We start from the raw sequence: 13,416 nt of genomic DNA, 5'->3' as shown, positions 1-13,416 counted from the left end.
CTCTGTAACAGGTTCGGCAATCTCTTCAGGAGCCAGTATCAGGGCAATTTCGATTCTTACTTAATTTTTCGATCTGATACCGAGTGCTGAGTGTTTTAAATATTTATACCGTTATTATAGGCTTCAATGTTTCTTTTAGAGACACTATTTTAATAATTTTAAATCAAATACAGACGAACAGGTATTTATATACTTCATTATAGAATAAAACTACAGACACAATAAAATGGTGTTCGCAAGCTTACAATTATCTACTTTAGAATATTTCTTGCAGTTCACGACTTCTAGTTGTGCTGCAACAGATGATTTTCATACAATTTACTGGTTCAGGACGTTGTCACTTATGCTTCTTCAAAGACACAGGATGCAGAGCGCGGCGAGAAATAAAATTACGATCTTCAAATATACAACTGAAAGATAAAAGTATTCTGACAATTGATTAAACTTTTAAGACAATTTGTTGTTGTAATACGTAGCTAAATTTGATGCTACCGTATGCGTGGGCTTTTTCAGCAAGAAACAATTGTAGAATTGACTTAAATAAGAGTTTGTTGCTGGAGATTCAACCAAAATTTATCGTATTTGGGCTTATTCAGCATAATTATAGTTTAAATCGACTCAGTAAAGAAGTTTTCTGTTGGAGTTCTTTAGTTTTGTCAAATGAAGGCAATGCTCAAGTACTAGATCAACAGAGTGTTGATCGCAGGTGATACTGAGGTAAATGACCTAATTCACGCTCTGCGTGATTGCTGTGTATTAGATAATTTTTTGGATCCTAATATGGTGATGCCGGTTGTATTTTACTTGCTTGATTGCCGTGTGTTTTAACACTTGTGAAAGAACGTTACTTACGAGGTTGATTAGTTAATCGAGAAGTTACTACAGTTCAATATATTACATACGATATCAGGGGCGTAGCGTGAGGAGGGACACTGGCGCATGCGTGCCACCCAAAAAAAGAAAGAAGTAAAAAAAAATAATGTAATTTGTTTATTCTTTATTGTTTAATTTTTCTGCTTAACTTGCCTTTTTTCAACTATGTTTATCTAGTATTCAAAAAGTTAAATGAAATTTTGAATACCAGTTAGTGACAAGTTAGGGAAAATACCCAATATACTGATTCGGTGCGCAAGCGAAAGTACGCACCGATGTTGATTAAAAACTCAATAAGGAAAAATTTTATAACTTCATTAACTTCATAAGAATTTTGACTCAAAAAGAACGCAACTAATTAGTGCACCGCAGTAGTATATCCTTATGACAGATTTTTCTACAAAAAGTTTACAAAAATACGTCACGTTTAAAGGAATGTTAAACGATTTTACAAGTTTTTTTTTATGCAACAATAAGTGTTAAGACTACTGCTAGTTTTCTGATCTTTTTTTTTTGTAAACATACAGGAAAAAGCGTGTCGGCCTATGAGAAATATACTTTGTTTGTGATTTTTATTTTAAGAGATACATTCAGATGAATCAAATTTAAAAAGTATACTTTTAACTATTTTACAAAGTTGTAATAAATTGTAATAACAGTTATAAAGTTGGTCTATTTTAACTTCTGTGTAACTTTATTTAAATTATGTGCAATGAGGTGTTGTTATCACTGTTGTATTGTATATTAAAGAGATTGATATTCTTTTCCTAAATAAAACAGATACTTTCTTTTTATTGAATATATTCATTTTAAAAGATATAAAGTTTACTGAAAGTAGTAAAAACTATTTTTATTTAGTAAGTTTACATTTGTGCAAGTATAAGTAATTCTAATGAAATTTATACTTTTTTTTATAATTGTTTAACTTTATAATATATAAATATTTTTTAAAACATCTACTTTGAACTTATTTCACTTAATGAATTTATTTCAATCATAACACTTATAAAAAGATCTTTTTAAAGCTAATTACATAAGTTTAAATTTAGGATATTTTTTGAGAAAAAAATTTGCACACCCCTGACCAAAATACCACGCTACGCCACTGCTGTAGACTAAGTGAAATAAGTAATATATAGCTTATATTAAACGTTACATTGAATTATATCTTAAGACCACTAGTTAAATTAGATAACTGATGTCTTGTTTAGTCGCTAATGAGATATTTAATTTATATTAAGCTATGAGTACTACTAGTAAAAAACTTAAGACGCTTTCGGCCTCTAGCCTTACAAAGCTAATTTCTAAGCATGCTACGCGTGCCTAATCAGCTAAAAAACGTCAGGTACTAGTAGGCATACTCGTGAAAGTAATCCTAAGATTACAAAGTTCCTGACCAACACAGTGTGTTGGTTAGACGATACTGTAATAGTAGAGAATTATAAGACAACTATATATTTTTTAATTATTCTTTTGAGCATTTAACTTTAAGAAACCAGCTATGGGTTTTTTGCAATTTTCAGTACTTTATTTAAGTAAAGGTGTGTATTATAAGTTTTTGAGGCAGTACAAAACATACTTATTTTAAATATACTAACATATTTTTTTAGTTTTAGTAAAAATGCATAGTAAGTTGAGTTTTCTTAGTAAATACTGGCAAACAGGTCCACAGTAGGAAAACAACAAATTTTATGTAAATATAGTTTTCTTTTTGGTATGACAAATATTTTTTATGTAACATTTATTTAAATTTATACTTGTTGGTTTGTTTATTCATAAAGCAGCCAGAGAATATAAATATACCATCAAAATTAGCTTTAAGAGTACTAAATATTATTAACTACAAAGAATTTATACAACTATTATAAAATATTTTCGCCTAATAAAAACCTCTTTTCTAACAAGTAGAATTAGTATTTGTTGAAAAAGTAATAAAGTAAGTTTTTACTTATTTAAACACAGTAAACTAAAAAACTTATGCTAATACTCAGTTATAATCAAATCAACAAATCAAAAATTTATTAGCTTTTTTTTCTACTATTGATAAAACTTTTTCGAATTGTGATGTGGTGGCGATGGGGTCCTAATGACATAAAATACTTAAAATTTGAAGTTGTAGATTTAAAACCAGCACTCGACACATACACCAAAACTTAAGTTATTAACTTGAGATTATTGCATGATGTTTACTCTTAATTAATTAATTGCAGTTGAATAAAAAAAAGTCTTTAAACTTATCTTAGAGTTTTCTAATTGACTAAATGATGTTGCTTATATAGAATTTTTTTACAGAAATCATGCTTAAGACAAGCTAAATGCAAATCGATGAAATCATGCGCTGTAAGTTTTATAAACTTTGTACGTTACATAAGTAAAGTAAATTTGTTTTGATTATAACTCACTGTTTTAAAAAAAGTAATTATGTACATAGTTTGTTATAATACATTTAATCATTTAACTACAAAACTCTGAAATTTTAAGGAACGCATATATAGGCCGGAGCTTGGACCTGAAATGATTGGGGTAAAGCAATTAGGTCAATTGTTCGAGTTACTTGCTAAAGTTGTAGATGATAGAGAAAAAGTTCTTGCTGAGGAAATTTTTGGATATGTTCAAGTATATAGTAAACAAAGTTTTAAATTACAGTAATAATACTTTAATATTAAAGTTTCTCAAATCGTTATTCTGGTATGTCAATCGTTGTTTGTAATTTATGTTTTTATCTTGTTTACTATGTACAAAAATATTATACTTCAGAAAAACCAACAATATTTAAATTTTAATATGATTAATTTGGTTGATACTAATAAGTTTAAAGTAAAAACTTTGTTGATTTTTTGAAATAAAATAAAATAAATGTTATATTAGTTAAATGTTATTCTTTTTTTTTAAACACATTACCTGATAAGAAATAGATTAGTCATACCTTAAAAGTTTTAAAATTCTAATTAAGTTACAAAAAGTGCATTTAGATTTATTTGTAATTTATTTAGAACACAGATATATACACCGATTGCGAGTTTACAATAGATACGGCAATAAAAGTACTTGCAGCTTGGAACAAAAATGATTTGAGAAAAATATATCATGATGATAATGACGAAACAAACTTTACGCAAAATAAGCTAGAAATAGATGAATGCATTTTTTCATTGCAAAAACCAAGAGAATATCTGAAACTTGTCAAAAGTTTGTCACAGTATTTATCGAAAAGCTTATAAACATATAGTCCTATAAAAGTTTTTATTTTCACAATAATTTTTGAGATGTGAACAAAAAAGTTAATTTACAGTATAAGGTATTTTCTCATAATTTTTCTCCTGAAATACACTTCAAAATCCAAGTAAAGTTAAATCTGTATAAAAATGCTAAAAATTTTTATTTTAAGTGCTACAAAATATAAGTGGTTTAAATCTAGCTAAAAAAATGTTTCCGATCATTGAAAGTTAACTAGCTTATTTATTAGGAGCTAATCCACTAAAAATAGCTGAAGCAGTCGAGGAGTGGGGAAATATGTTTAGTAAAGGTACCCGTAAAAGAAAAACATCTGCTAGTATGAACAAGTAAATTATTTAAACTTTTATAAAGAATAACAATATTCGACTTATGTATGCAAAAATGCTTTCGCATTTAAAACTATGTATTATACAATATATTACATTTAGATTTATAACAATGTTTAAATTTATTACAAAACGTGTTAATTTTTTTTGTATGTATTTGTTCAGTTTGAGGCTTTAAAAAAAGAGCTAGTTAAACTTTTTTGCAAGGTAGTTTAAATATATCACTTTAAGTTACATAATGAAAAACTTACCATCACATAAAGTTAAAAAGTGTTTCAAATGAAAAAAAAAAACTCAAATTTACAAACAATTCTAATCTCTAAGAGTTTAGTAGATTTGATCTTTCGAGATGCTTTGAACTACTGAGCAAAGTATATTCAATTTTTATGTTTCCTTTCACTTAAGCTTTAAAACAACAACTCTTGAAAAAACAGGCCATAATCAACCTGAAAATTATGTCTCAGAATGACATAAGTGAATAAAACTTCTAGTTGTTCCCGAAGGATGGTTTCCTTCCGCGTCAGAAAATAACATCGGTATGATCACAGCTGCCTTTTCATGTGAGAATGATCAGCTGTCCGTGTGACTCGTATAAGTAGCTGTATTAGACAGAATTTTATCTGTGGGATATCTTAAGGACTAGGTCTACGTCATTAACACCTAATGTACTCACTTGAAGTTAGTAACCACGTCAGTATTTTAAACTATCTCAAGTGAAGAATGCAGAAGCAACATTAAAATTTGGTTGAGTCGATTTTAAATCTTTAACTTGTCTACACCATAGGTGGCAATGTAGCTGAAGTTTTAGGTCGATATAGAGTAAAGTCTAGAGTTGTTCAAGTTTAGATCATAATCGTTTTATTTCTATCACCCTACAAAACTGCTCTAGTTTTTTTGATAGCTTTTAGATCAAAATGATTTAAAATTTACACTGTTTTTAACTAAAAGGTAAAATACATGTATAAACTATCGTTATTGTATAGTTAAAAAACCTCATTTTAACGTTCATTTTAGGTACAAATTCAGTCGAAAATAAGGTTACCAAATGCATCACTGCTGGATATTTCGTTTAATTTATCTCTTTTAATCCAAATTAAGTTATAAAAGTAATTTATACATTTTTGTGGTTTGAATGTAGTTTTTTGGGTAACAAAATCAAAAATACGATTTTAGGAAACTTAGATAAGCAACTGGGAATTACAATGTAAACCTAATTAGTCTAAAAGGTATTATTACGAATACTCATCATTTATTTCAGTGCAGCACGGTTTTTATTGCTTTTTAAGTGAGCTTTAGAATAAATAGAATAAAAATAACTGTTAGAAAAATTCGTTCTTTTTCTATATTATTAAAATCGTTATAATAAAAAAAACTTTTTAAGATAAACATTTGGAATTAGGTAAATATTTAGACTACTTAAAGCAATGTTACAAAATCAAAAAATTATATAAATAATGTCCTAGTTTTAATACAGCATATATGTAGTTCAATGCATTAAACCTTATGCATCTGTGTAATGTAAGGAAGTATTTAAAGTTTAGATTCTTAAATTGTGTTTCCGGTTTACTATAACTGATTACTTTGAAGGTTCATACTAAACTTAATTTTAGTTGATGCGTTTCTAACTTAAATTATTTCGGTACTTTTAATTTACAAAAAGAATATTGTATTATTTTTTATATGTGAAATTTTAATTTGAAAATTTAGTTTTAATTCACTGCCAACTGAAACAAGTTTTTTTTTTTTTGTTTATGTCTTTACGATTTAATGCTAATTTTTAATTAATTTATTCTTTTCAAAACTTCATTATAATGCCACAAGCTTACTTTAGCGGTTTAAACGTAGTAATTTGAATGATGAAAAAATATGTTATAAACGTATGAAGTTAAAATAGAATTGATTTCAGTTAGAAAAATAGGATACGTACTAAGGTATACAACTAAAAGTTATAATGAACAACTCCTGTTTTTAAAGCTTAGTTTTGTAAGTTTTAACTTTAGCTTTCAAATATGTTCCGACATACAGCTTTATAATGCGGTCTAGAATGATGTAAACCAGTGGTCGGCACGGTGTACATGAAATTTCTTTTAGGGTGCACAAGACTTTAGGGGTACATGAAACTTATTTTAGGGTGCATGAATTTTTTTAAAATCTTTTTACATTTAAGACATATTCAACCTTGATATCTAATTGACCATTTTGTTGTCAATAAAATGACCATTTTTGTACTCTCCTAGTTCTATTCTGTTACATTATGTAAAAATTCTAGTTAGTATTTTAGACCTGGGTAAAACAAATAAAGTATTTTTGTAAAAATTAGATCATCAATATTAAAAGTTTATTGTAATGGATAGGGTAAACTGGTAAATTTAAAGTTAGCCTGTAAAAATTAACTGGGTGTTACCGAATTATTAGTAAAAAAAAACGATTAAATGTGTTGACATATATCTAACACTAGCGGCGCTAAAGAATGAAAATTGGGGTGCACAGAATTTAAATTTTATGATTTAGGGTTTACTGATTCGAAGTAGCGTACCGACCACTGATGTAAACTATATAATACTTTACAAAATATTTCCTATCTCGTTTTTTTGTTAACCTTTCAATTATTATGTTTGTTTTAAGTGTTTTAAAATAAACCTGAGTTTAAACTAAGTATTTACCATAACGTAGTTTACGTTCTCTAAAAGCTTAGCTCCTTACTAAAAAAGCTAAAATAGATGAGCAGTTAATAAAAATTTGCATTTCCGAGTAATTGACAAAACTTGTTTATTCAACATGATTTTGTTTTACATTATTACTTGTATTAAAAAACTAAATATTTCTTTGGTATATTTAAATAATTCAAAGAATATAACTATTGCTTCATATTTTAGATAAATGTTAGTTTTGTTTTAAACCTTTTTTATTGACCTCCCCTTGTCCCTAAGTTTTTGTTTGTTTTAAAGGACTTTTTACTTATATATAGTTGACTATCTATGTTCTACAAAATAAAATATTTTTTTATAGCCTCAGAAAAACATTTTCTCGCATTAATTTTTGTATTTTAAATTTGTTTAGATAAACTTTTATAAACTTAAAAGTTACACGGCGCTAAAATCTAAAATACATGTGAACTAACTATTAAAATGACCAGTCATGAAGTAAAAAAAGGTAAGTTATGAGATCAATTTATTATATACTATAGATTTTAATATTTTCCTCTTTTTGAACCAGACCTATCAAAACTCAGAAGAACTCTAACAATTTCAAAATGGTAAAAAAGTGAACAAGATGAAAAAGAATAGTTTTTGACAGGATTAACATGTTTTTTTTCATGCTGTAAAAATTTAAATATTAATACATTATGTATAAAAACTCTGTATTACTTTTTTTACCAATAAGAAATATTTAACATATAACAAAATTTATCTACAATAAATGACAGTGTTTTATTTCACCTAACTTAGGTTATACACTATAAAAGCTGGTTTTAGATTTAAAAAAAATGTTAAACTAATCATCATTCAAAAATATAGTACCAGGAGATTGTAATTTTTTTTTTGACGATGATTGATATGTAACTATAAAAAATACAGTTAAAACAAATACTATAATTGATACTTTAATACCAACACATTATATCTACTTCAACATTTTTTTATTCAAACTTAAAGGTTAAACTTTAAAAATCTTAAAAAAAAAGTAAATTTACAGTTTACATAAAGTGTTTGAAAGTATTATAAATTAATTATTTACCTTTAAAAGATCGTAATTATAAAATACAAAATGACTTTAGATAAAAAAATTGAAATATTTATTAAGTATCATAGCTTAAATTTTCTAATAAAAACTTGTTTTATTGCTTATACTAAATATAAGTGAACACTTTTTTGTTTAAATTTGATGCATTCTTAAGCTTTTCAATGTAACCGAGTGTACCTCATGGAACTTATTAAATAATAAACTTATAATATAATATACTAAATTAAACACAGAATAGGAAAGGAAAATCTTTTTTAAATAAATAAAACAATATTTTAAACTATAGAAGAAGGCCTTAACCAAGGTTCGGATTCTAACGTAGTCAACGAAGGAGATCTTTTATTTTTTGTGAGAGCGTCTTCAACATCGTTGTTCAGAAATATTATATTAGACGCATTTGAGTTTTTTCTTGATCTCGGGCTCTTTTTGCTAACGAACTGACTCAAAATTTCATCCGCATCACTTACTGAAATAGAATCTGTTTGAAGATATTTTTAATTAGTGTAGAACTCAAAAATTTAAAACGAAATTCTTATAACAAAATAAATATACTTTTTATCAAAATATAAGCTGATCTTTTAAATGGAGATTTCAAGATATGAAATAAATATACTTAAAAGCATAAGTTTTAGCTTAAAGTGTTCGTGACTTATTTCAACATGTTAAAATAATTAGTTGTGTTTTATACAAAAGTAGCAATTTAACTCATCATTTACACTTCTGATTATCAAAAGCCATGGTGCTTCAAAAAAAAGTCTTACATAAATATTATCAAAAGTTTTACAAAATTAACCTTTAGTCGAAAAGTCTAGATTATGTAGTCTGTTTTTGTTCTTTTCACTTAGCAGCTTTAAATCACTTAGTGACAATAGATCGGGTGTTGAAGGCTTTGTAAGTAGACGTTGCTTAATTTTTTTAAAGCTAGTAACAAAACAATAGGAGTACAATATTTTAATACAGAAAATTAAAAACAAATTAAACTTTTATAATTTGAATTCATTACTTTAATATATAAAAAACTAGTTGTTATTACAACAAAAATAAGTTAATATACATTTTGCTGCTTTTATCAAAACTAATTTTAAACTTACTTTTCGACTGCTTATAGTACGAACTCTGTAAAAAAAAAATTAGTTTACCTAGACAGTATGCTTTAATCTCCATAAATCGTAAGGTTATAAAAGCTATGAGTTTGTAAAATTACTTTAAAAAGAAAAGATAAGTTTTTTAAAACAAAGCTTAGATTTATTAAGCCTAATATACTCTATTGTAGATTTAACTTACAATTTTTTTGGCGTATGGGGAAAATCATCGCTTATTGGTATGTATGTAGTTTCAGTTTCTAATAGTGAATTGGCTGTTTTTGGCTGTTGTGTGTTTTAAAAAATATATGTAAAATAAATTAATTAAAGTCATTTTCAACAAATCTTAATAGATTATTTTGAAGAATATTTACTAAAAGTAAAAAAAATAACGAAACAAGACTAATCATTTTTGTTTGATGAAGTTCTTTTCGGTGTAAAATATCGAAACTTTTAAAGTAAAGAAAAATAGTTACTTATAAAAAAGTTTAAGAAACTAAATATAACAGGGTTGCCATAGGTTTAGTTATAAACATTTCCAGTTTTCTGAAAGAATTTTTTTTTATATAAAAAAATTGTTTAAATAGTATAAAAATCTTTACTAGTAGTGCTACTTTAAATGTGTACATTATAAATAAAATTCTACATGATACAAAAAAATTGAATATGATAGGTTTTTCGTATCTGATCGAAACATCATTAATTTACATGTATAAACTGTTTATAATTCAAAATTTTCTTTAGGTTTTTGTACAAAGTTCATGTTTTTAAAATTTAAGGCAATTTTTGTCACAATTGACAAATTAAAGGTTTTATAGCAACCCTAATATAAGCAAATAAAAAAATTCACCGGCTCAGCTAAGAATGCAGCTTCCTTATTTGGATTTCTAGAATTTCTTCGAGTCCTTAAAGAAGTTTGAATTGGACTTCTTTATGAAAGCAAATTTTTTTGTTAATGATGAAAAACTTCAAAAATTGAAACAAAGTAAAAGTTGTCTAAATAATTAAGATTGCCACTCGTTTTAAAAAAAGAACTAGCTTAGATGAAGTTAACGAAATAAAACTTAAAAAATTTAATTGTTACAGTTAACTTATTTTAAACTTAAATAAAATTATTTATATAAACTGCAGTTTAAACAGGTACATAGGTACTACTTTCAGAAGCGTATATCTTTATACTGGAACGATGCAGTTCATTCTTTGGTGACACACCATCGTCAACAAAATCTCCTTCAGAAAACCCAGGTTTATTATTAGGATCCAAACGAGACAATACACTATTTCTCTGCTTCGTAGAGGATTGGCTTGCACCCATGCAATCTGAGTCTTCAGGTGAAAGGAATTTTTTGCGAATTTCTGCGAAGGTTTCGCATTGCAAATCTTGCTATAGTTACCTTCTGAGAGCGCAGAAAATCAAAATTGACATGAAAATCATTTTTCTCATAATTACCAGAAAAGACAAACTTCTGCAGTGGTGTGTTTGCTTTTTTCAGATAAGGAATACATACTGCTTAGAGATTTCCAACCAGGTGGCCAAAATTTCCTTAGAAACTTACGATTTCGAAAAGTTAAGCGACCAGATCCACTAACCTTAGCATCATATTTGTGATAGTCTTTTAGTTCCACTACTAATCCATTTTCCCCCACTTGTTAGGAAAGTTACCTGTTTAGTTTTGTGTCATGACATGATCACCGCAATTCAGTGGTGGCAATGATTTTGTGTGCTCACTTAAATTTTCAAAAACTTAACATAGCGAGACCTGAGAGCCTCTTCCTTTCTACTCCATGTGTTACGCCACATATTTGAGATTTGTGTGATTACATTAAGCTTGTACAACTCTGTCGTTATTTAGTTCACCATTTGGACCAACGTTTTTCATTAACAATCGCTTAGTGGCCTTTACTGCTAGTTCCGCCCTACCGTTTGACATAGGATGATATGCAGATGAAATACGATGGTGTATACCCCATCGTTTTAGAAAATTTTGGTAAGTTTTGAAGAAAACTCTCGACCACCATCTGAAGATATTTTAACTGAAACACGAAAAGTGACAAAAACACGACGCAAAGCTTTACATAGCCCTTTTGAACCAGACTCATTTGTACCTAATTTAATTCTTTGTCCAGCCAGACCGTCTTTTAGCAGCTACAAAATAATAGCACCCTTTGAAATGAAAATAATCACAGACAATTGATCCCAAAAAGAAGTTTTGGAATTAATGGTTCATTTGGGGGTAGACGAGGATTGCTTGGTGCAATTAAGTTACAACTATTGCAATTTTCCCGAACACCTTAAATGTCATTTGTTATTTCCGACCAGTAAACAATCGCGTTTGCTCGCTCGTTTATTGCAGTGAACCCTTGATAAGCAGAATGCAGCACTCTAAGAACCTCTTTTCTTAATGATGGAGGAATAACTATTCTACTCACATCATCCTGAAATATACTGCTAGATGGTAGAAGCTTATTATGATCCAGTTTTCTTTTACGATCGCCACACATGATGACGCCATCCATCATAAATAAAGAATAGCGAATTATCAAAAACTCATGCAATTCTAATGGTAGGTGGTCTTCGGTCTCCAGAAAACCAGTTTTAATATAATGAAAAAGCTTCATTATTTGTTTATTTTTTAAAATTTCTTCTTTAATTCGGTCAAAAGTCACAGTTTGAAAATTATCACCTACTTGATGACTTGCAATGATACACTCACTTATCTCAACTTCATATGTTGTTTGATAAATGGTTTCCACTAGATGACGTGACATTGCATCTGAGGTAAAGTGTAATTTTCAAGGTTTATGTAGCATCTTGAATCGCCACAAAAGACTTCTCCGCTTCAACCGGAAAAGGCGGGGATTTGCAATCTCATCAAGTGTTTTGTCTCCAAACAATTTTACCAGTGGTTTGTGATCAGTCAGAATCATCAAATTATTACATCCTTGTGAAAAATACCGTGATGCTCAAGTGCCCAAACAATTGCAAGGCTTTCTCCCTCTACCGCAGCATAACATGATTCTGGAGTTCTAAGAAAACGAGAGCCTGCCAAAACAATACGCTATCCAGCTTGACAACATCCTGGCACAGCAGAGCTATAACAGCAAGTGTTTTTGCGATAAAAATTAACCAATACTAGTTGTGGACCAGTCTGGTTAAATACAAGTGGGCTTTACCAAATCGAAAATTTGTATTCCCTTTGTTATGGCTACAACTATAGTTTCTTTTGATTAGTAGAATGTATCATCTAGCTCAGTGGCCGGCACGCTACTTCGAATCCGTGAACCCTAAATCTCAAAATTAAAATTCTGTGCACTCCAATTTGCATTCTTTAGCACCGCTAGTGTTTAAGAATATTTAAACACTTTTAATCCTTTTTTTACTAATCATTCGGTATTAATAATAATAATTAATTACAAGTTTAAAAAATTCAAGTAAAGCAACAGTTGAATATTTTTAAAAGATATCAAAATAAACCCAAGATTTTCATTAAATTTATAACTAGTCTCAGTCAAGCTGAGTTTTTGTAAATATACTAAAACTAGCCTCAGTTGGTCTAGGCTTTTCATGATTTAAAACTAGACTTAATTATTCTTAGAGAGCTAAGTATGTGACAGCCCTGATGTTATTGACCCTTTCTATATTTTAATTTTTTTACAAGTAAAACATAATTGAATTTTTTTGGCCTAACTAATTTTTTGTCAAATATCAGTTGATTATGCTGTTTAATATAGTAATTTTTAATGTAACAAAACGCTTTTAAACAATAAGAGTTAATAGAATTAAACATTAATAGAATACTAACCGTTTTATTTTGTTTTAAGAATCTATGAGATTTGCTCACTTCGGTTTTTCTTTGGGCGGCTAAGGGTGGAAGAATTTTTACATAATGTAACAGAATAGAACTAGGAGAATACAAAACTGGTCGTTATATTAACAACAAAATGAGCAATTAGATATCAAGGTTTAATATGTCTTAAATATAGAAAGATTCAAAAAAAAACTTTAACTTAGTTTCTGCACAAAAAAAAAAATTCATGTACCCCAAAATAAGTTTCATGCACCCCAAAAGTCTCGTGCACCCTAAAAGAAATTCATGTACTTAAGTGTGCACCAGTGTGCACCAGTGTACACCGTGCCAACCACTGTTCTAGCT

At 28.1% G+C, this 13,416-nt stretch overlaps 1 protein-coding gene across 5 annotated transcripts in view; it reads right to left on the bottom strand.

Moving 5' to 3' along the window:
* Positions 1-8,243: 8,243 nt before the first annotated feature.
* The window catches only part of LOC145833885 (centrosome and spindle pole-associated protein 1-like), an 86,344-nt gene continuing 81,171 nt past the window's right edge, over positions 8,244-13,416 (bottom strand). For 4 of the 5 annotated variants that reach the window (XM_082941125.1, XM_082941129.1, XM_082941126.1 and 1 more), the window contains 5 exons: positions 10,113-10,191; positions 9,465-9,547; positions 9,272-9,296; positions 8,974-9,085; positions 8,244-8,658 (listed from right to left, as the gene is read on the bottom strand). In XM_082941125.1, the coding sequence (XP_082797251.1) occupies positions 8,456-8,658; positions 8,974-9,085; positions 9,272-9,296; positions 9,465-9,547; positions 10,113-10,191 (502 nt within the window). In that variant the 3' untranslated portion in view covers positions 8,244-8,455. The remainder of the gene's footprint in view (positions 8,659-8,973; positions 9,086-9,271; positions 9,297-9,464; positions 9,548-10,112; positions 10,192-13,416) is intronic. The other variant, XM_082941127.1, reaches the window with a different exon arrangement.

The sequence above is a fragment of the Thalia democratica genome, chromosome 4 (assembly GCF_965202585.1).
Source record: "Thalia democratica chromosome 4, ktThaDemo2.hap1.1, whole genome shotgun sequence".
Lineage (NCBI taxonomy): Eukaryota > Metazoa > Chordata > Thaliacea > Salpida > Salpidae > Thalia > Thalia democratica.
Note: the sequence above shows the minus strand (reverse complement) of the source record. Positions and strands in the feature narration are given on the sequence as shown.